General features: G+C 49.0%; 1 protein-coding gene across 2 annotated transcripts in view; it reads left to right on the top strand.

Moving 5' to 3' along the window:
- SCML4 (sex comb on midleg-like 4 (Drosophila)) overlaps positions 1–14998 on the top strand; it is a 42870-nt gene extending 27872 nt beyond the window's left edge. For both annotated transcript variants that reach the window (XM_006777207.2, XM_015572765.1), the window contains 3 exons: positions 3324–3584; positions 11814–11959; positions 14702–14998. In XM_006777207.2, coding sequence (XP_006777270.1) covers positions 3324–3584; positions 11814–11959; positions 14702–14827 — 533 coding nt within the window. In that variant the 3' untranslated portion in view covers positions 14828–14998. The remainder of the gene's footprint in view (positions 1–3323; positions 3585–11813; positions 11960–14701) is intronic.
- The last annotated feature ends 7116 nt before the right edge of the window (positions 14999–22114 follow it).

Raw genomic sequence — 22114 nt, forward strand, 5'->3', positions numbered from 1 at the left:
AGCCTCTGCAGAGGCCTCTGTGGGGGAGGGGGAAGAGGGGGAGTCCATGCACTCCTGACCCTGGAGTTTGCTCCCCCAACAGAGAGGCTTAGACACGCATCAGGTTCTGAAGCAAGCAGGTACCGCTTGAGGCTTGAGTGGGTTTGAACTCTTCTAGAGTGTTCAGTAGCCTCACTAATGGGCAGGCTTCATAGACAGTGGCTGGGGGAAACTGTGGTCCACAGATTAGCAATGGACGTTCCAACACTAAACCCTGAAAAGGTGGCAAGCTTCTTTGAACGTGCATTGTGCATTTGCTTGTCCATGTAGGCAGGCTTGTGTGTCAGACAAAAGCTGATTATTCCTTTATCTGGAGGAAAGATTTAATAACTTACACGCAGCATCCTTAGTCTCTAGGACAGAGGAGGGGGTGATAGAAGGGAAGTGCATAAAACACCTTTTGTTGACCCTGCTTTGCCGAGCTGGTGGTCTCCTCTTGTTTAATGAGAGGTGCCAGGGGAACAAGACAGCTCATTTCAGATGAGAAGGGACTTTCTAAGAACCCAGGAGACAGGGAGCATGAACGTCGTCTGCCCGTGTCTGTGTGCAGTGGCGAGGCACTCAGGCTGGACGATCCCAGGTCTGCTGGCCCCATCTGGTGTTCGCTCACCAGTCAGCCACAAAACCGCGTGAAAAGTGTAGTTCTCTCTCCAAGGAGAGATTTGGTGCTTCTTTCCCCCCGGCTTTAAATAGTAGTTTTAGGTAACAAACAATCCGTATGTCCCACTTTATTAAATTTTTAAGCTACTAGAAGTCCTGCACAACTGTAATTCATCTACCTCTTTGGGGGATGCCTTCACGGCTTGAACAGTGTAAAGGTTTTGAATAGATAGAAGAGAGAAGGAAGGACCCTCCCCTGAAGCTTTTGGAGAGAGCCTGGCCCTGCGGACACCTTGATTTTAGGCTTGTAGCCTCCAGAACTGTGAGAGAATACATTTCTGTTGTTTTAAACCACCAAGTCACTGGTAATTTCTGCAGCCTTAGGAAACTAATACACCAAAGTCCCACCTAAACTCATCCCCTGTCCCACCAGAGGGACACATGTAACACTTAGGGATGTGCTGGGCTGGGTGTTCTGTGAAGGGCTTTTGTAGTCCTGTGGTTGGATGATGGCCTTCATTGTATCAGTCAGGTACCATGTAAGCATCAGTGCCCCTATTAATAAAGGTGAGAAAGGCTGTTTTCATTGGGTTTGAGCAGATGCACCTCATCGGTTCTGAAGGGCACCCTGGTGTGTGCACCTGACCTTGATGTTCACTCCCAGAGCCCGGGCTGGGGCTTGGTGGTGTCTCCATGGTTGTCCACCAGCTGACTTCAGAATCACTGGCTCAGCCTTTGCTGAGGAGAGGGCTAGTGCCTGATGCTCTCTCATGTCGGTTTGACTTTCCAATGAATTCATTTGGATCATGGCCCTTTGATCTCATCCATGGTTTCTAAACCAATCACATTCTGTTCCCTTGTTTCCCATTTCCACACATTGTCATAGGAGAACAGTTTTCCATCTGCATCTGTGTTTTCCAACTATAGTGAAGATTGGTGAATTATGTCATTCTTTACCTTAGACTATCAGAATTCCATAGATATATTTAATTTGGATTTAAAATATTGAATAAACAGAATATTTCAGTTCAATTTCTTTTTCACTATTTATCATTCATTTACATGAAGAATTTATATTTAATCCTTTATCATCTGAATTTTAATACATATCCTGCTAAACTGGCCCAAATTCCTACTCAGCAGATATTTATTGAGTGCCTTCTGGATGCCAAGCACTGGGAGCTGCTTCCGCAGGTACATCAGGGCATCTGGCCCTGGGGACACAGAAAGGACTAGTGTCCCAGACGATGAGAACTCGCGTGTAAAGAGAATATAATGACAGTGTTACCACTCACTGGCTTAAAATGATGCTGGCTCAGAGTAGGTGCTCAGTAAATGTTTAGTATTTCTCCTTCTCACTCCATTCATGAAGCAGCCTCATACATAGCTCTGTAGCCTGGTCCCTTTTAGAATCTTCCCACTGATGTCTTCTGACCCAGAGGGAAGAGATGCAATATAGTCCATCAAGGCGAAGGTACCGAGTTCTAGGTTCCTGAAGACACCTTGCAGCCCTCCATTAGCCACAAAGGGTGAGACACAGGGCACACACGCCCTTAGGCTGCTCGGCTCACTCATGTCCTAGCAGCCAAAGTGTTTGTCGACTTGATTGTACAACACTCTCAAGGATGTGCTCACGCATGACACTGGATTTCTGCAATGACTTAAAAATAGCTATATTGAGATGTAATTCATATATCATACACTTCACCTATTTAAAGTGTTCAACTCAATGGTTCTTAGTATATTCGCAGATGTATGCAGCCGCCACCCCAATTGTAGGACATTTTCAGTACTTCAAAAACCACATACCTTTAGCTAGCATCCTCAATCCCCTCAACCTCCATGCCCAAGGTGGCCACTAATCCGCTTTTTGTCTCTATAAATGTGCCTATCCTGGACACTTCATAGAAGTGGCACCACTAATATGCGGTCTTTTGTGGCTGGCTTCTTTCATGTAGCATAATGTTTTAGGACTCATCCACTGTAGCTATATCAGTCCTTCGTTTCTTTGTATGCCTGAGTAATATCCTGTTGTGTGGATATACCACAGTTTGTTTAATCAGTCATCAGTTGATAGCCATTTGGTCTGTTTTGGCTAGTATGAATACTTTTCTATAAACATTCATGCCCAGATTTTTGTGTGAATATTTCTCTTGGCATATATCTAGGAGTGCAATTGCCGGGTCATATGATAGCTCTATTTTAACCATTTGCGGAAGAGCCATACTGTTTTCCAAAGAGGCCGCTACACCATTTTACATTCCCACCCGCAGCGTATGAGGGGTCCGGTTTCCCAGCATTGCCAGGTGAGGGGCGGTGGTGGGGGCCAGAGAAGAGAGCGCAGGGGGGTTCAGACATGCCCCGGGACACCGCCAGAGGGGCCGAGCCATGGGGGGGAGGGGGGAGGTAAGACTTTTGTTTGAATCTTATTTCCAAGTCATCAATCACCAAGATCGTTGCTTTCCCCGAGGACACACCTCCCCATCGAGGGGATAATATGCTTTGTTGGTGAGGCGGGCGCTTCTGCTGGGCGGTGAGCTACCTGGGGTTATGCCGAGGGGCCATTCCTCATCTCCTGTGCTCACCGGCGGCGGCCCTGCTGCTGGGGATGGTTCGCCAAGACTGAGGCCAAGCTCCCTGGAACGGCTCTCTGATCCCCACCTCTCTCCCTGCTTTCCGCTTAGCCAAGACCTTCGCCACCGCAGAGTGCCGCCTGGCGACCGCTGCGGGCATGAGCCGCTACAGCCTGGACCCCTCCGGCCCCGCCTTCAGCCACCGGGGCTCCGTGCCCCCCGCCTCCGCGCTGTACTGCAAGAGGCAGAACTCCGGAGATGGCCCCCTCGGGGGCGGCCCCCTGTCCTCCGGAGGCCCCTCGGCACCCGGGCTGAGGCCCCCAGGCTGCAGCCCCAAGAGGAATGGGACCTCTCTGGAAGGAAACAGATGTGGTAACGTAATGCATGCATGGGCGCCCCTGTGACTTCCCTCCTGGGCCGGGTGGGACCACCGCAGATGGGGGAGGAGGGGACCCTGGCTGTTTGAACGTGGGGGACACTGGGAAATCAGAAGTTTCCATAAGTCCCTCATGAATGTCCTTCTTGAACACAGCGGAGGTCAGGCTGTGATGATAAGCACAGGAAATGATGCATTAGACTACAGGGGTGGGCAAACTTTTTGACCCGAGGGCCACAATGGGTTCTTAAACTGGACCAGAGGGCCGAACAAAAGCATGGATAGAGTGTTTGTGTGAACTAATACAAATTCAAAGTAAACATCATTACATAAAAGGGTACGGGTTTTTTTTTTTTTTTGTTTTATTCTTTTCAAACGGGCTGGCAGAGAGGAGGCCAGGCGGTAGGAGTTAGCAGACTCCAAAATTACGGTGGCTCAAGTACCATAGAAGTTTATTTTTTGTTCAAAAGACTAAGGTGGGTGTTCCTAGTTGGTGGGTGCATCCCTAGGGGCCCAGGCTCTGTTTGTGGCTCTGCTACCCGCCGGCCTCCGAGCCCCAAGCACCCAGCGGTGGAGAGGGCAGGAGCAGGTGGGGAAGGCACAGCCTCCCGGAGCCTGGGCTGGTCGCATCCCTCCCGCTCCCACGTCTTTGGCAGGAGCTGGCCATTTGGCCACACATCCCTCTAAGGGGGTCTGAGAGGCGTGGACTAGCTCTGTGCCAGGAACCAGATGTTAGTAAAGAGTTTTGTCTTGTGTAGTGGGTGACACCGGTGGCTACATATTGGTAGATGGGCAGAACCAGAGTTTAGCCAAATGCCCACAGCACTGGTTGTGACACCACTTCTGTCTCACCTGTTACAGGTCGCTTGTTGGGATGTGAAGCACAAAAGTGCTGTCATTCTAGGGATAGCTGAGTGTCCATTCTGATTTTTTTTTGTGTGTGTGTGCTTTATAAAAAAAAATCATTTCAAACTCCAGAAGCTGTAGAGCACAGTGGATAATCGCATGGACTGGGAGCCGGATGACCTGGCTGGAACCCTGGGTCTGCCACTTTCTAGCAAGTCTGACAGTTTGCAAGTCTGAGCTCTGTGCCTCAGTTTCCTCACCTGTGAAATTGGAGTAATAATAATAGCACCTACCTCCTAGGCTTGTTGGGAGGATTACATACTAGATAAGTTCATGTGTGTATTTAGTACAAAGCCTAGGACAAAGTAAGAACTCAGTAAATGTTAGTAGTTGCAGATCACATGACCATACCCCGCCCCAGAGCACAGCTCATCAACTCGGGGGCTGAGAACTGCTGAAAAAGGAGGCCTAAGCCAAGGAGGCAGAGTCCTCATCCTGCTCCTCTAAGCCTCCCGGGGGCTGGCGGTCTTCCTTAGCAAGCCCCGTTTCTGTCCTGGGCCTTGGCTCCCTCCGCCAGCAGCCCTGAGAAGCCACAGCAATTAGCACTTTGTGTGATCCAAGGTCCTCTGTGTACTCGCCTCAGTGAGCTCACCCAACCCAGACGAGCCTCTGTTGGCTGAAGATGGGGAGGGAAGCAGGGGCCCCTTAAGGGGGAGGCAGTCCTGAGGGCACAGCATAGACCCCCTCAGCCAGGGTGGGGGCTTTGGCCAAATGTAGAGGCACCTGTAGGCCACTCCCTAGCACTGTCACTCAGGGCCATTGGCCAGGAAGAAGATTTCAAAAGAGAGAGATGCTGTTCCATCGGATCTCTAAGAACAAGAAAAGGGAACAAGATCTGGCACAAAGCAATGCCTTAAAGTAAATGAGGGGGCAACATTTATTTCCCAGGTTTATCCCCAGAGTTAGAGTCACATCTGGCACATAGTAGGTGTTCAGTCAACAGTCACTGCACCTGCCCCCTGCTGCCATGGTGCTCAGAGCCCTCATGTTGCTTCTGGCTGTCAAAACCCTCATTCCTGTGACCCTCTGTCTCTCCTCTCAACCTCTTCTCCTCAACCCAACTCCCACTTGCTCAGGGTGGTGATCACAGGACACCACCTGATTGAGTTGACTCATAATCCTAAGAGGCTGCCTCTAGTTGGTGACATCTCAGGCCCTGTGTCCTAAGTGTAAGATTTCAAGCAGTAGGAGGAAGACACGATTTGGGTGGAGAGAACCATCACTTGCTGTAGAATTGTCTGCCCCGTCCCAGTCCATCTGGTCCCCCTGGACCAGGGAGACCCAGGGCCCGTCAGAGGGGTCTCAAGGGAGCTCAGCTCCCCAAGTCCCTTGCTACCTCTTTCCTGTGGAGCCCTGAGATGTCCTCCCACCCTAGTCTCAACCATCCTCCTGTCCTTTATTTTGATTTCCACCAGCCTTTGTTCTCCTGGAATTAGACCCGGATCCGCTGTCTGGTTAATCTGCTGGAGGCCGGGCCAGCTCTGAGGAAGCCCTCTCTGTCGGAGCCCCGGCTATACCCAGGAGAGCACCCCTTGCTCAGGACTCCTGCCTCCCAGGGTCTTGGGGAGTCAGAGAAACAGCCCTCCAATTCCCAGTGCCTTCCATTCCGAGCAAACCACTAACTGTATCCTGAATATCGAAGGTCTCTTTTGCAACTTGGAAATATTAGTGAGAACTTTGCCTGATACCCTGAAAATCAGAGTTGTTCATAGTCAGCAGATGCCCCAGGGCTGTGAGATGTTCAGAATCACACAGCCGCCGGCCTCCCTGGAGCAAAGCTGCTGCGGGACGAACGGCTGAGATTCCTGGGCGAGCCTCTGTGATACACCGCAGAAAGTGAAATTATTTCCCCTTTGTGGGCGCATTAACTCTTTAATGCTCCAAAATCCCTTTTACTCAGTGCTTCCTTCAGGGTGCTAAATGGAACCACAGATACCAGAAAGAGCTAGCCAGCCATGCCCACTCTCAGCATCCAGATGAAGGAAGGGGGCGGGGAAGGTCAGGGACAGAGGGCAGTGCTGGCATCTCTGAACTGAGGTTTCCACTTCTGCTTGCATCTCATTGGCCAGGGTTTAGTCATATGGCTATGAGCTGCAAGGGAAGCTGGGAAATATAGTTTCCATTCCAAGCAACCATGGTCCCAGCTGGAAATCAGGGCTTCTATTACAAAGGAAGAAACGGAAAAAAAAAAAAGATATTGGTTAGGCAAGTGGCAGCCTCAGCCACACCCCACGATTAGGTGTGTTCCTTCTCTCCTGCTTCCTCCACTGCCACTTGGTTTCCTCGTCTCTAGTACTTCCTCTCTCTGGTCCCATGGTAGGAACCAGACTCCCAGCTTCATGAGGTTTCTTGGTCGTATTTGTATCCTCTGCAGCCCCAGAGAGGGGCCTGCTTGTTCGGGGCATAAGCTAAATATCTAGTTATTGAGCAACTAGCCTTTGGAGGTTCTAGGGGAGGGGAGAGGGGATGGGAGCAGACAGGACTCCAACACCCCAATCTCTTCAACCGGGGCCTCTTTGCATTTGCAGAGTGGGGCTTTCCGTATGCTTTTCTTGAACAAAATTTGCAGAGCTAAACACATTTGGAAACCGTGGAAATAAACCATGGGGATTGAGTGGCAGTGTATTAGGTAGAGAGAAAACGATTGGCCTCCTTACCCCTTGTCACCTCGCTGCCTGCTGGGGGCCCTCTGAGGGCCATTCGTTTTCCCAGTGCCCAAGGACTGCTCGATATCGCTCTGAAACAGCATCCCCAGTGAAAGCAGTTGGTATGAAGGGACCCTGCCACTTTAAGAGGGTCTGACCCAAGTCATAAACCCTGGAAGGAACCTAGCAATGGATTCCCCGCCCCCACCCCCCACCCCCCGTGGTGCTAATCAGAATGGATTAAAACCACAGAGGCCAGAACACTGCGTGAGGCTGCAGGCAGGGGAGTGGATATGGATGATGTGACAAACCTGAAAGCCTTCCCTCTCATGTGAACACTAACCCTGGCCACCTGCTGTCTTGATACATCACACCTGTCACCTCTGTCAGTGGACTCGGAAGGGATGTCGTCACAGGACACATTTACCTGTTGTTTTTTGCTGATACTCAGGTGAAAATTCAAGAGCTCTCTCCTGTCTCTCATCCAGGACATAATCACCGAGAGCCATAAAGAGTTTGTAGACAACAAAAGTGTCCTGACTCTTGCCTTTAACAGGACCTGCTGTAGAATTCCCAAACACAACTTCAGGTCCCAGCTTCAGAATCAAGACACAAAATAAATCAGACATTGTTATTAGCACCCAAATGCTTCCCCTGAGTTAGCATTTGCTTTCATAGTGTATGGTGTTCGGTGATGGACAGAGACAATTCAGCCAGAAAAAGGGTGGGAGCAGCACTGGATGCGATGTGGGTGGAGTGTCTGAAGGCCTGCAAGGGTCTGTTCATTCTGGGGAGAAGAGTTGCGCCCACAAGACTTAGAGAGGTGCCAGCAGAAACTTACTGAGCACAACATGCCAGAGGATCTTCCTGGGTCTAAGGATGGAGCTGACAGGGTGCAGCTCCAGAGAGACAAACAGAACAACTGCACAAACTTGATCACAACTGTGACTTGCCCCACAGAACAGGCATGGATGCTATGAAAGAGTCAGGTAGGGAAGCGTTGCTGGGCCTCCTCTGGGGAGTCAGGAAAGGCTTCCCGGAGAGGTGGCTGTGGAGCCAGCTGGAAGGGGAAGCAGGAGTGGGCCGGGAGGGGCAGTGAGGAGAAGGGGTGAGATCAAATTGCTGGCCCAGAGGTCACAGTGGTGGCAGAGAATGAATCAGCCCCACTAAGCCTCACTTCAAGCCTATGGCCTCTCCTCTCATACAGGCAGGGCAGCTGGTCTTGAAGGAATAAAAGAAAAACTTGATTACAATCTAAGAACTGGGCAGGCCCTCTTCTGTCTAGCATCTCCCTCACCTCATAGCGAGGACTATTGTAATAGAAACAATGAAAAACAACACTTTTAAATGGCCCGATGCTGCCCAGATTGCGGGCTCCCCCGACACCTGCGCACTGCCTGCCTTGTTTCTAGGAAGGGTGCTTTCTACGGGAGCAGGTGAGGAGGAGGAGCTGAGGACAGATCCACCCTCCCCATTGCCTTTACCCTGTCTCCTCCCAACCCAGCTCCAGCTGGGGGGCCGAGGGGCTCTACAGGCAGCCCGAGGAAGGGCACCCTAGTTCCCTTTTGGACACTGATAGGCTTTCCTTCAGATGCTTCTTACCTGGCTCCAGCCCAAAGCTACACATTCCCTTGATTCTTACAATACTTTTGAGAAACAAGTTGAAGAAACAGAGGCCCATAGAGAACGATCAGGGCCAGAAAGGGACCAGGAGCCTGGCTATAGATTCTACATCCCGTGGGCTTTGCACATGGACACAGATGAAGCTCTCAGATGTGTGAGAGGCTAACCCGCGAGTATTGCCCAGGACAGCCTGTGGTGCATTGGGGCTCTGCAGTGTCTCAGGTGGAAGGGACCTGCGAGGTCCTTACCAGCTCCCTTATTTCACACCCGAGAGGCACAAAGATGCTCATGTAGCTGGTGGGTGGTAGGGATTTCTGACTCAGAGCTTATTGCCCATTCCCTTTTTCTCGTGACTCCATTGTTAGCTAAGAAATTTTCTCTGACTTATGAATGCACAAAAGGAAATGATGCATGTACTTGTGGGTGTGTGTGCGAGGCAGGAGAGACTCAGAGACGGCAGTACCAGTGCCTGTGCTGTGAGAATGCCGGGATTGCTTTAAACCCCGATTCATAGTCATTCTACTCCCGGGGAATGTGAGTTCTGCTTAGAAATGACAACAGCCATCTTTAGTGACACATGTGTTCACAGTCGGGTTTCACTCTCACGTCTCCAGCAGCCCAGTGAATGGACAGGACCATGCACAGCATCCTCTGTGCTGGAGAAAGCTGCCTCCCTAAAGGCCCTGGGTGAGCACTTTGCGTGCTCTGTTCCTTTAGGAGCAAGATTTTTTTTCACGTCCATCACATCTTACCACTGTCCAGTCACATCTGCCTCGTCGTACCCATTCGTCTTCCTGACACCTTCACAGCAGATGGAGGGGCGGGTGGATCCGTTATATCTGTGAGCAGAGGTCTCTGCAAAGGCTTTACAAACCTGCTACTGGAAAGTTCCATTTCTCTTCCTGCTAGAGCAGCGGTTCTCAACCTGTGGGTCGCGACCTCTTTGGGGGTCAAACGACCCTTTCACAGGGGTCACCTAAGACCATCGGAAAGCACATATATAATTACATATTGTTTTTGTGATTAATCACTGTGCTTTAATTATGGTCAATTTGTAACAATGAAAATACATCCTGCATATCAGATATTTACATTACGATTCATAACAGTAGCAAAATTACAGTTATGAAGTAGCAACAAAAATAATTTTATGGTTGGGCGTCACCACAACATGAGGAACTGTATTAAAGGGTCGCGGCATTAGGAAGGTTAAGAACCACTGTTCCAGAGGGAGTCTGTGTGCTTTGGAACTTGAGCACCTCCAGCGGTGTGACAGGCTTCCTGCCGCTCTCTGTCTTGTACGACTCAAGGCCCCTCAGAGAGGCTCCCAGGCCTGGCTGCAGCCCTTCCAGCCTGGAAAAGTGAAAAATGCCCGCAGCGAGCAGCAGGCGCCAGGAGGAGGACGCTCTCCCTGCAGGTTCATCACCTGGTGCACCTCCTTGTAGAGACACACACCTCCCTTGCTCAGCCCTGTGGCATGGCCTTGCTCAGAGGAACTCAGGCTCCGATGGATGAGGCTGTGAGTCGGCCTGGAATTTCTTCTTTCTATCAGATACAGGAAATTAGATTTGCCCTCTGCTCTAATCACTCTAAAGTCATTCTTGGCACCGTAGACTTCCAGCCTTTGTAATCAGAGCATCCATTATCACCCTGACTAATGCCGAAGCTCCGATGGGGCGCGATCCAGAGGCAAACGTGATTCCGTGACGCCTCGTCCCCATGTTGAGTGCAGATGTCGCTAAGGGCTGTGGAGTCATCTCTAATAAGCACACATCTGCATTCAGATGGCTCCAGGGGGCAGTGACAGTTTCCCGGCAAAAATGTCCCGTGCCAGACAACCTGAGGGGACTCTTCCAGGTGCAAAAGGAAAGGCAGGGAAATGCCAAAGAAACTCCAATTCTCAACCAGACCATTACGTACTTAGGATGGATCGGAAATGGAAGGCCGTGCTTTTCTCGAGCACCGAACAGCGTGGAGGGAAGAAGGGACAGCAGAGAACCGCTGTGCCCTGAGGCTGGAGAAGGGAAACAGAGCAAAGGCCCCCCGCCCCAACTTCTAATATAGGCTTATTCTGTGGGAAAGCGGCCTCGTTGTTCAGAGCCTCAGCTTTTTTTCTGGCCTGAACGTGGGATTAAGGATTACCCACTCAAGGCTCTTGTGTAAGTTATTTATACTGTTTCTGCAAAAGATAGTGAATCATTTTACATTGATTGACCCAGTTTTTATGAATATATACTTAGAGCAGTGGAGAAGCCAATGATTACAGACCCCCTAATGAGAGGACACCATTTCCCACCACATATTTTGCCCAGGACCTGGTAAAGAAGAGACAGGTGCTCAGTAGACGTTTGTGGAATGAACAGGGGGAGGGGAAGGTGAAAAAGACCATCCTCAAGGATTAAAATATAACTGGAGGTTGCAGACACGTACATGCATAATTGTAATGCGAGGCAAAATGGAAAGCATCTTTTAAGAAAAGAAATATTTTTATTGATTTCAGAGAGGAAGAGAGGGCGAAAGAGAGATAGAAACATCAATGATGAGAAAGAATCATTCATCGGCTGCCTCCTGCATGGAGATCGGGCCAGCAACCCCTCCATGCCCTGACCAGGAATCAAATCTCTTGGTTCATAGGTTGATGCTCAATCACTGAGCCACGCTGGCCAGGCTGAAAAGCATCTTAAGAGAAGAACAAACGAAGATTTGGGGGTTAAAGGTGAAGGGAGGTGGCGTTCAGATGGCAGGACACAGACATGCTGCCCGGGAAGGGGTCTCCCTGGGCTCAGATGCTGGTGGAGCCTCCGTGGGAAGGAGGGAGGGTAAATGCCTCCTGGACAGAAGCCAAAGCCCCAGCTAAAGGTGGACAAGGGAAGCTGGAGGGACACTGGGTCATAACCAGGGTGCGGCCACTCACAGCCTTTCTCTGTCACAGGGGGTCACTCAGGCCAGCACTTTGGACTTGAGGGTCAGGTGTGAGCAGGCAGCACAGGTAGGGGCTCAGGCCCTTGTCCTGGTGTCTAATGATCTTGCTCTCCTTGCTCACCCATCCAGCCTCAAGCCCTTCTCCAGACGGGCAGGACGGCAGGCGGCCAAGGAGCAGGAACCCGTCCACCTGGACCGTGGAGGATGTGGTCCGGTTCGTGAAAGACGCTGACCCGCAGGCTCTGGGGCCCCACGTGGAGCTCTTCAGAAAGCATGTATGTGTGTGGTGGGCCAGGCCTGGGGGAGGTTGGGGGAGGGCGTAGGAGAAGGGGAAGGTTCAGGGAGCTGGGAGCTGGGGGCGGTTCTGAACTAAGCTCTGGGGGCACCACTCAAGGAGGCCAGTTCTTCTCAGAGCACAATTACCACTTAGTTTGTTTTAGAGGGATATTTGTCCCATCTGTCCCATCATTTTGTGCTTTAGCAGGAGTGTCTGTTTCTTGCCCATCCATCCATCCATCCATCCATCCATCTGTTTGTGCATTCAACAAATATCTATAGTCTACCTACGATATGCCAGTCCTAAACTGTTAGTGCCTAGTCCTAAACTGTTTGAGGATTAAGTGAGAAGAGGCACCCGAGTGTTCAGCATGGTGCCTGGTCTGTAGGTAGCCTTCAGTTAGCAGGCATTTATATAGTCATTTAGGAGATCCTGAAATATGTAAAGGTGGTAAATGAAAAAAAAAAGATAAGAATTCATACTTTACCTACCAAGCTTACTATGTCAGTTTTCTATTGCTGTTATACTCAATTACCACAAATGTAGTAGCTTACAACACTTTACAAATTTTAATTCACTGGTTAATAAGGTTATACAGGTCTCAATGTACAATTCCATAATACATCATCTGTGTATTGTATTGTGTGTTCATCACCCAAAGTCAAGTCTTCTTTTGTTGCCAGATATTTGACCCCCCTTTACCCTCTCCTATCTCACCCAACCAAGAACAACACAAATTTATCACTTTACAGTTCACTGGGTCAGAAATCTGGCAGGGGTCTGGCAGTGAGGTCAAGGTGCCAGCAGGACTGACATTCTTTCTGGAGGCTCTCAGGAGAATCCATTTCCCTGTTTTTTCCAGCATCTGTCTATCCTCATTTCTTGGCTCATATCCCCTCATCCTCACCCTCAAAGATATAACATTAAGCAGGGTCCTCCTCAGGCTGCTGACTCTTCTGTTCTTCCTTTCTTCCACAATAAAGGACCCTGTGATTACATTGCTCCCACTCCCCACTGACCCATGATACTCTCCCTATTATAAAGTCAGCTGAGGGGCAGCCTTAGTTCCTTCTGTAAACATCCTTCCCCTTCGCCAGGTAACCTAGCATGTTTATAGGTTTCAGGGATTAGGACATAGATGTCTTGGAGCGAGAAGAGGGAGCATTCTTCTGCCAACTACAGTTACCATTAATTTCCCCTGCCTGACTCTCATTTTATTTGGTGTTTCTGTTGAGAAATCATCCTCTCAGATCTGGGGAGGATCTTTACCTAACCCGACACTGACATTTATTAGGGATATATTGGACCTCACCTAGCAGTGGGCCTTATGGGCAAGGACCACAGGGTGGGTTATGTTTAGACAGCGGGGTGGGAGGAGCCTGGCTGTGGTCCAGAGCGGTGGGAGACGGTGAAAGTCTAGGGGGTGGGGTAAAGGGAGACTTTAGGCAATGAGGCCCCTGGGAGGGCCCACAGATGAGATTGGCCCACTCTGCATTGTGCCAAGGACATGGAGAGTGAGTGACACAGAGTCAGCACTTCATCAGAGTGTAGATGAAGGAGAGGGACTGGTGGCCCTTGCAAGTTATATGAGTCCTGTAATTGTGCCTCCTCCCCAGCCAAGTGCCCCACATTTCTACCCTTTATTTCAAGTGCCCTGAAAATAGCACTAACGGTTAACGAGGAAGCCCAGCCCTACTAGGTCCATGAATTCTGAAGAGTTACCATTTTCAGAGACAAGTGGGAGCAATGCCAGGACCTCAAGGGATTGGCATTTCCTTGGTAGTTCTTTGTGCTATATCGCGAGATGAAGCAGGTGCATTATTTAGTGGTATGCCACCCAGCATTACTGACAGGGCCAAAAAACACTTGAATGCCCTCATAGGGTGTAATTAGCAATCTGGTGATCAGCTAAAGGTAGGTGGGCTTACCCAGAAAAGAAGCAAGAGATTAGAGTGGTGGATGGAAGTCAGGGCCTTATACCAGCACCTGGCAGGGGTCTCACTGCACTGAGGTCAAGGTGCCGGCAGGGCTGACATTCTTTCTGAGGCTCTCAGGAGAATCCATGGCTCAGGAGAAACTAGTGGGAAGGGAACCACTAGTTTCAGAGTCTAAGGGACGACACTTTGTCTTAGCTTGGACTGCTCTAACAAAGTACCATAGCTGGCTGGCTGTGAGCAACAGCAATTCACTTCTCAGTGCTGGAGACCACAGGTCCGAGATCAGCCTGGTCTTCATCTGGTGAGAGCCCCTTCCCAGGTTGCAGATTGTCATCTTCTCATTGTATAAGGACACTAATACCATTCATGAGGGCTTCACCATCGTAACCTACTTACCCCCAAAGTAACCACCTATTGGCAGTTAGGATTTCAACCTATGAATGGGGAGGGTGTCAGGGGACACTCAATCCATTGCACACTTCTTGCTCATTTAGCCCTAGATTGGATGAAGAGAAAGACATCATATGTGAGATATTGGGACCATGCTGGAGTTATGTTTAATTCCTTCAATCCTGATGAAGTAGGAATATGAAAGATCCATTGTATTAAATTACCCCAGGGAGAGGAGCATATAACATTTTTGCTCTATCTTTTAAAGAAGATATTGCGTCGTGACTAAGAACACGTTCCTAAGTGCATCCACATTCCCTTACCTCACCCCCAGACCACACTTTAACTTTGGCCACCATTTGATCTCTCTGACCATCTTCTGGGTTTCCTTTGTTCTGATCCTGTCCCACCAGGAGATTGACGGCAATGCTCTCTTGCTGCTGAAGAGTGACATGATTATGAAATACTTGGGCCTGAAGCTGGGACCTGCGCTGAAACTCTGCTATCATATTGACAAACTGAAGCAGGCCAAGTTTTGAAGGTTTTTAGAAGCTAGAAGCAAAATCCAGCCAGCAGGTCTCAAGATCATCTCTGCCTTACCAACATCCAGCCACCATGGAAAAACAGATTCCCTTCTTCAAAACAACAGGCACAAAGATGGGGTCTTTTTACAAAACTCTTTGCCTTTTTAAAAAGTCAACCTGGCCCATCTCAAAGGCTCTTTTGTGTTAATGATTTGCCAAAAAATTACAAAAATGCCTATGATCTGTAACATTCCTCACAGGTTCGTTGCCATGAGAGTGGGTCCTATTTGGACAATGAGAGAGTGGGGAACTGAGTGCTATCACCCAAGGAGAACCCTGGAGGGTTCCATGGGTGTGAAAAGAACCTTGGTCTGCTCTGCAGGCCTGTGGCCACGCCCACCACAGCACCACCTGTCTTTGACTGTGACCCGGGGACCCATCATTGTGAGCCTTGCTTGATTCAGCTCTGGAAGCTGTCTTTGAAGATAAATGCCTCCCCTTGCACTATCTGGAAAACTTGAATTCTTTTGCTCTCCGAAAGAGAAGAAAAAAAAAACCTTTTCTATTCCCAATGATCTGAAGTACTGTGTTACCCCACTAGAGGGCAGACTGCTAATGAGATTTCAGGACCCTTCACTCTTGCAGGCGGATAATCCTGTCCTCGGCAGGAGGGTTAGGGCTTCTGTGAACAAGATCTAGCCTACACCGCAAAGGGAATTTATTCCAAGGTCGGCACCACAGATTGCAAACTTGGGAAGAACTAATTACCTCCCAAAGGTAATTAGAAAGAAACCGTCTTCTAGAAGGTTCTAGTTCTTAGCCAATCATTATTACGGACTGATGCACAAGCAGCGAAGGCAAGAAACTGGAAGTTCATTCTTCCCAGATGGGGCTTTGGAGTTTCTTCTCTTCCAGAATCCTTACTGAGGTGTCGATACATCAGCCCGCCGAACAGTCTTAGTGACATTTAGCCATGGTGTTTCTTTAAAAAAGAAGAAGAATGTGTCATCTAAGCTTTGAAATGGGAGTGTTGATTGCTAGTTACATTGCTGGATTATGGAGTTGTATTGGTGGCTAATTTTTCTAGTCCTTAACAAATACGCAGACATGCTATTATTGGGTTTAATGCAATTTACAGAGAGGTTTTCCTTCTTCACTGTGGAGTAATAGAAAAAAATTGATTTTCTGTCCCTTTGCAGCTGTGTCCAGGGAAGGACGATGCATCCACAATTTCCTAGGCAGAAGGACAACTTTGTCTTCATTCTTCTTCTTATCCTTTTCCCTCTCTCTTTTTTTTCCTTCATCTTTCACCGAACAGAAAACATACCTTCAAAATGAATTCACCTTTGCCAGGGGCATATCCACTTTCTTAAAAAAAAAAAAAAAAAGATCCGTAGTTGGAGGTGAGGCGATGAAGACCAGACATTGCAATCTGAAGGGTGAGGATCCAAAAGAACCTCAGGGTTTCTCTTGGCCCAAATATACATTAGAAAAGGCACGCCCACCTCCGGAGGCAGCCTGCGCAGGAATCTCGGCTGGAGAGTGGAACAGGCTGGGATGTCAGCCCCCTCACCCCTCAACCAGTGCCCCTGTGCAGGACACGGCCTGCACAGACCCCAAGGCAGCCCTGGGTAGCTTTGTAAATTGATTCTTTAGAAATTGGTTGGAAGTAGATGAAGATCATGAGAGAGACTCCATGCCATGCTGTGAGAGTCCGGAAACCTCACGACAACCCATGTTTCTCCACTGTTTCTGCTCAACCCTCTGCAACTCATGGTGCCTCTTCCATCAACATATACCTCATTTAGAGACTTTCACAACTTCCCACGCAGCCTCACTAGCACCTCCCTCACTACAAACACATGAGCACTGTGCCCCCAGGTTGAAACCATCCCCTAACAATGTCAAAGAGAGACTTTGGGTAGTTCTCAGGGGTGGGAAATGTTTCCATCTCAAGTCTAGGAGAAAACTGGACCCATGTTCACATGGAACTGCTCTCACGGAGGTGCTATCTCATTTCGCATTAAACTTTAAGCAGGACAGACTGCTGAAGCCATGATATTTAAGGTTTGACTTTTTAAACATCTCATTACTCTTAAAACGAGTGCTGCCATATCAGAGAATAGCCCGGGGAGGAAATTCTCCCTTGCCTGTTTTTGCACTGGAATGCACTCAGCCGACCAAATCATTGTAGCAGTGCTGCAATCATAATTAATTTTCACCCCTTTCAAAAATCTTGTCAAACCAGGCAGCCAAATAGCTTAGCAAATGTAAAACATGCCAGGCCATTTCCTCTAAACAGACCTTCAAGAGTCAGGCCGTGTGCGTCGCTCTTGTCTAAATGTGAGCTTATTTGGGGCCCCGCACTTGCACAGATGTTGTAGTTGTGATGCCACTGTCGTAGCTTTGCTTCAGGTTGTGACGAATAACGCTATAGTTTGCGTATTTCCAAATTAGAGAGTGTGTGTTCCTGTTCCAAGTATTTTCAATTATACTTTTCTTTAAACACTTTTTAAAAAATCTAGACACAACGCTATTGCCTAAGGTGTTTTAAATATTTTATGAAGCACATTATTCCTTTGGTGAAGACTTCAGGTAAAAGACGTGAGGAGTGTGTGTGTGTGTGTGTGTGTGTGTGTGCGTGTGTGTGTGTCCTGACACTGTAGTTGGAAGAGCCTTAGGAAGTGGCTGGGAGTGTGTCAGCTACTACATGTGTTTGGTTAAATTTGTGTCCCCAGCTTTGTAACACGGAGGCAGAGCGCGCTTACCTTCTATCGACAGCAGGGGGCGCCCTGGAGGCAGCTGGGGGCTTCTGGGCCTACCCAACGCGGAGATACTGAGGCTCCCTGTGACTGAGGGGAGAGGCCCAGCCAGGAGACCTGTAGGCAAAAAGCAACATTCTCCAGCATCTTGCTCACTGCCCACCAGCGTGGACACTAGCTCCTGGCATTTCCCTTCAGCAGGGCTGCGAAGCTTTTTTCCTCCCAGCAGAAAAAGGAGGGAAGGGCCCCTCCGGAGAACCAAGTATGACATTGAAACACATGGCAAAGGAGGGCCGAGCTGAGGCTGGCTTTGCTTGAAAAGGAAATCGGTGAGGTGAGGGAGACAAAATCATACATTTCTTAGGAAAACCAGAAAAGGTCACGTCTTCTAACAGTCCCCAGCCCCTGAAGCTGCAATAACCTATTCTTTGTATTTACATCCTGTATGAAATAGTTCTTACTTTTTAAATATTAAAATTATTTTTTAAATCGGTTTTTTTTTTGAGATTGCTTTAGGAGAATTTTGTCATATATCTGAAGATAGTTGGAAATGCTCAGAGGTGACTAGGAACTGGAATTTAGTCATTGTCAGTAGGCCTTGAAAGATGAAAAATGATGTTTTCTTTCTAAAGAAACGGCCAGGTTTCTGTGTGTGCGAGCAGAAGGCGGTGCTCTTCGATGTTTGTTCTGATGGGACACTTTTTCAACTCTTCTCCGATGGGGTCTCATTAAAAAAGAAATCTCAGATAACAAAACATGGGATGGTGAAGGAGTAGATACAGTCTTTAAAATGCAATCTTTTGTGAAGGGGAAGGGCGAAAACCTGCCCGTGGGTGTGGATCATAAACACACTCCAAGCTCCGAGCAGAGATACCTTGTCTCGTGCGTTTGCCCTGGCGCTGCACCCAGCAGGTGGTGGGACACCCAGAGGTGCGCCCGCTCCTGGGGACGCCCTGTGACGTCAGCCCCGCGGCCACACCCGCACCAGCACCTAAGCTTCCGGCCTCACCTCCGCTGTGCAGGCTCCCAGGGTGTCCTCCCTCCTCCTCGGAGATGAGTCCTTCACGGACAATTGGAAGCTGGAGTTTTGGAAACGCAGCATTTACTTGAAAGAGAATCGCTCTTATTTATTGCCGCCAGTTAAATATTACGGAAACATGTCTGCTAACAATTTGCTTTGTGTAATTTGTTCTAATGCTAATAGACAGCAGCTGGGACACTTCCTGTGGCGCATTCCGCTGTGGTTGCCGCGGTATGCTCACACAGGGACCTCACCAGAACGCTGCGCCCAGAAGAAAGCCCACGCAGCTCTCCCGCCCCAGGAAATTCCCCTGCCCGGGAAGCAAAAGCACGTTTTCGGGGGAACATTTGCTGTTCTGCACTCTCTTTCCCAAGCAGGGCCCCAGACCTGCGCTGAAGCCCTCCAGGAAGAGCTGGGGTTCTCCTCGCGCTGAGCACCGAGTTTGATTTCCTCCAGAGGAGCAGGCAGCACGCAGAGCTGAAGAATGCCGCCCTCCTCCAGGTCCGGGGCTGGACCAGGGTTGGTTCTGAGAGGACGGGCAGGAGAGGAGCGGAGACCCACTCAAGAGCCCAGAGCTGGCCTGACAGCCAATTGAATAATGATGTCAGACTGTGTGGGGACAGAGCATCTTTCTGCCTGAAGCAAGCACGTCAAGCTTGAGGCTGGGGGGAGGCGCTCCCATGCCATGCTTGTCCTAAAGGGTCTAAAATGCCACTTGGACTTGCTCTGGGCTGCCAGCCCACCATGCTCTGCTCTGTAGCTTGACCTCATGACCTGAGCCTTAGAGGTGCTTCTGTAGAGGCTTATTGCGAAGGCCAGCCCAAATGTCTTCCGTCGGAGCCTCCTGTGAAACCTACCCAAAGCCTCGCTTCTCCAACAGCTCACTACGGAATAGCAGACCCTCATTGGGTGTCACTTTATAGCAAGCGTGTGTGACCCGAGGCTGCCTCCCTCACCAATGCAGCATCCTCAACTCTCAGGGAGGCTCACCCTCCCTATCATGGTGCTGCCTTCCCCACAGCCCCCAGAAATGGCTCTGCCCCGCCGCTTCCCATTCGGAGGAGCTCACTCCCATAGGAAGTGGCTTATTTCTTTGTTGGACAGCTCTGCTTGTGAAAGTTCTTTCTCAGGGAGACACAGATGTCTGTGAATCAGACACAGACGTTTGAGAGGAAGCCAACTCTGCAATCTTTCTCTTTTTCACAGAGCTTGTCCAATGCAGTAACCACACCTATTATACAAACTGACACTGGCAAGTAATCCCAGCCCCACTGCGTTAGGACAGAGGAGCAGACACTCGATATAAATGTAGAACTCGGGTAAGGTCATGGTCGTCAGGTTCATCAGCCCTGTCGTAAAACACGAGCGGGGTTTCTGTGGCCTCCTACCCACACAGAAAGGGTGGCTGGAGAATTTTCCGTGTAGTTGTAAAGCTGGCTGTGTTCACATAAGTATGTGGTAAAGTTACATAAGCCTGTGTGAATGAATCGATAAGGCCAGGCGCCTCCCAGTTGTTAAACTGTGAAAAAGATGCTTTGGCACGCGGAGGCCCTGTCACCGATTGTACTTACTGGTTGGCGATATAATGAAGGAAGGAAGCTTTAGTTTAGATGAAAGCAGGTTATGATTGGTGATAGGGAAGTAACCATGGCCTTTTGTGAATTTATGAAAGAGTCACAGTTTATGACCCCCATACCCAAGTTAGATGCCGTGCTTTGTGCATGCATGAGTGAGCGTGTATCTGAGCTAATGCAACGAGAAGTGGGAATTGGGGAAGGTTTGAGAAGGGATTGCAAAGGAGATTTTGCATTTTAGAGCACTCTCTCTTAGAAGAACTACCTAGCAATGATTTAGAAATCAGACCCAAAAGTATGCCAAGTATGTAGTTGAAGTAACTTGCTTAGATAAAATTCTGGAGCAGATTCTGGAGCAGATAGATTCTCTATGAAAATACTTGCATCTTGGTACTTGGGAAAAGTAGATACTATCCAGCATCTTGCCTAGTACCTGCCATATAAACGGCACCTCACTGATATGCCTTGGCTGACTGAATGAACGAATGCTTGGCCAGTGTTCATATTTTCTCCAAAAAGCCACCAGTTTTCTTAAAGTCCATTATCTTTACTGAAAGAAAATTGCAAAAGGAGCAGACCAAAAGAGGAGCACAAGGCCTTTCATTTCCTCTGGCTCTTAGGTGCTCAGATAGGTCAACCTCCATAGTCACTGATTTGTATTTCACTAATTTTTTTTAAAAAGAGAGAGAGATAGAAACATGAATAATGAGAGAGAATCATTGATCAGCTGCCTCCTGCACGCCCCACACTGGAGCTCAAGCCCGCAACCCGGGAATGTGCCCTGACCAGGAATCGAACTGCGACCTCCTGGTTCATAGGTCAATGCTCCACCACTGAGCCACACCGGCTGGGCTCACTCGTGTCTTTTTGTCTTAAGATTTCCCATTCTGCTTGGCCTAATGCTCTACTGTAAGCATTAGAGAGTAATAATGGATTATTTGCACCTTTACTTTCCTCAATCCATAATGCCTCTCAGAAATGAGTAGGGTTTCCATCAGCTGGTTAACTGCAGGGAGCTCTTTCATGGTCCGTACACTCCCAATATCTTGCTCCCCTTGGGAAGGAGGCCCGTCCGGCTGGGCCTTCCCCGTAAGCCACTCTCACATGTGCGGATGGTAGGAAGACAGAGTGTGCAGCCCACGGGGAATGGGTAGATGAGAACTTCCCAGGTCCTCTTCCATTTCTCACTCATCTCCTCCCTTGAAAACAGAATTAGAAATATCAGGGGATTCTCTTTTTCCCCAAATGGTTACATAGGAGCTTTGAGCGTAGAATCACATGACCAATTTTATTTTTTTCATAACCACACCAAAACGTAGAGTGTTTCACCTTCAAAGAAATCACCTCAAAAGCTTGAGTGCATGTCCCAATTCGTTGTCATTGCTCTGAATATTCTTAGTACATCTCTTTTGGGGGCGTCTTGAGAAGCTAGGACACATTCTTTTCCAAGTGATGTTGGAAGCCCATTGTGGTCCTCTGAGGGTGCATTTTGTCTTTTGGAGTGAGCCACAGCCACTGGGTGGTGTCTGGTGGACTAACAGGTGTAAAGTGATGCGTCTCCATGCTCGTCAGGTCTTTTCCGTGCGTGTTTCCTTACTGGGTACAAATGGTTTATGCAATAACAGCCACAATTCATTTGTTAATTTAAATATATAGGCAGATGTCAGTGTAAGGCGCTGCAATGGATAGACTACTTTGAAGGCCAATATTAAGTTCGCTTTAAAGTAATCTCATTCTGTATCTTTAGGGATTGTTAGCTGAGGATATTGTGCTAAGTGCAAATACACAGAGACAGTCCTCAGACCGAGAGTGCTAGAATCCCAAAGGAACTGGGGGGAAGAGACCTTGGGGGACACCTGGACGGCTCACCTCCAGTGGATAGCCTTCTTCACCCTCGCTCCCATGGGTTCCACATCCCCCGGCAGGGGCAGATCTATGGTGCAAT

The sequence above is a fragment of the Myotis davidii genome, unplaced genomic scaffold, assembly GCF_000327345.1.
Source record: "Myotis davidii unplaced genomic scaffold, ASM32734v1 scaffold68, whole genome shotgun sequence".
NCBI lineage: Eukaryota > Metazoa > Chordata > Mammalia > Chiroptera > Vespertilionidae > Myotis > Myotis davidii.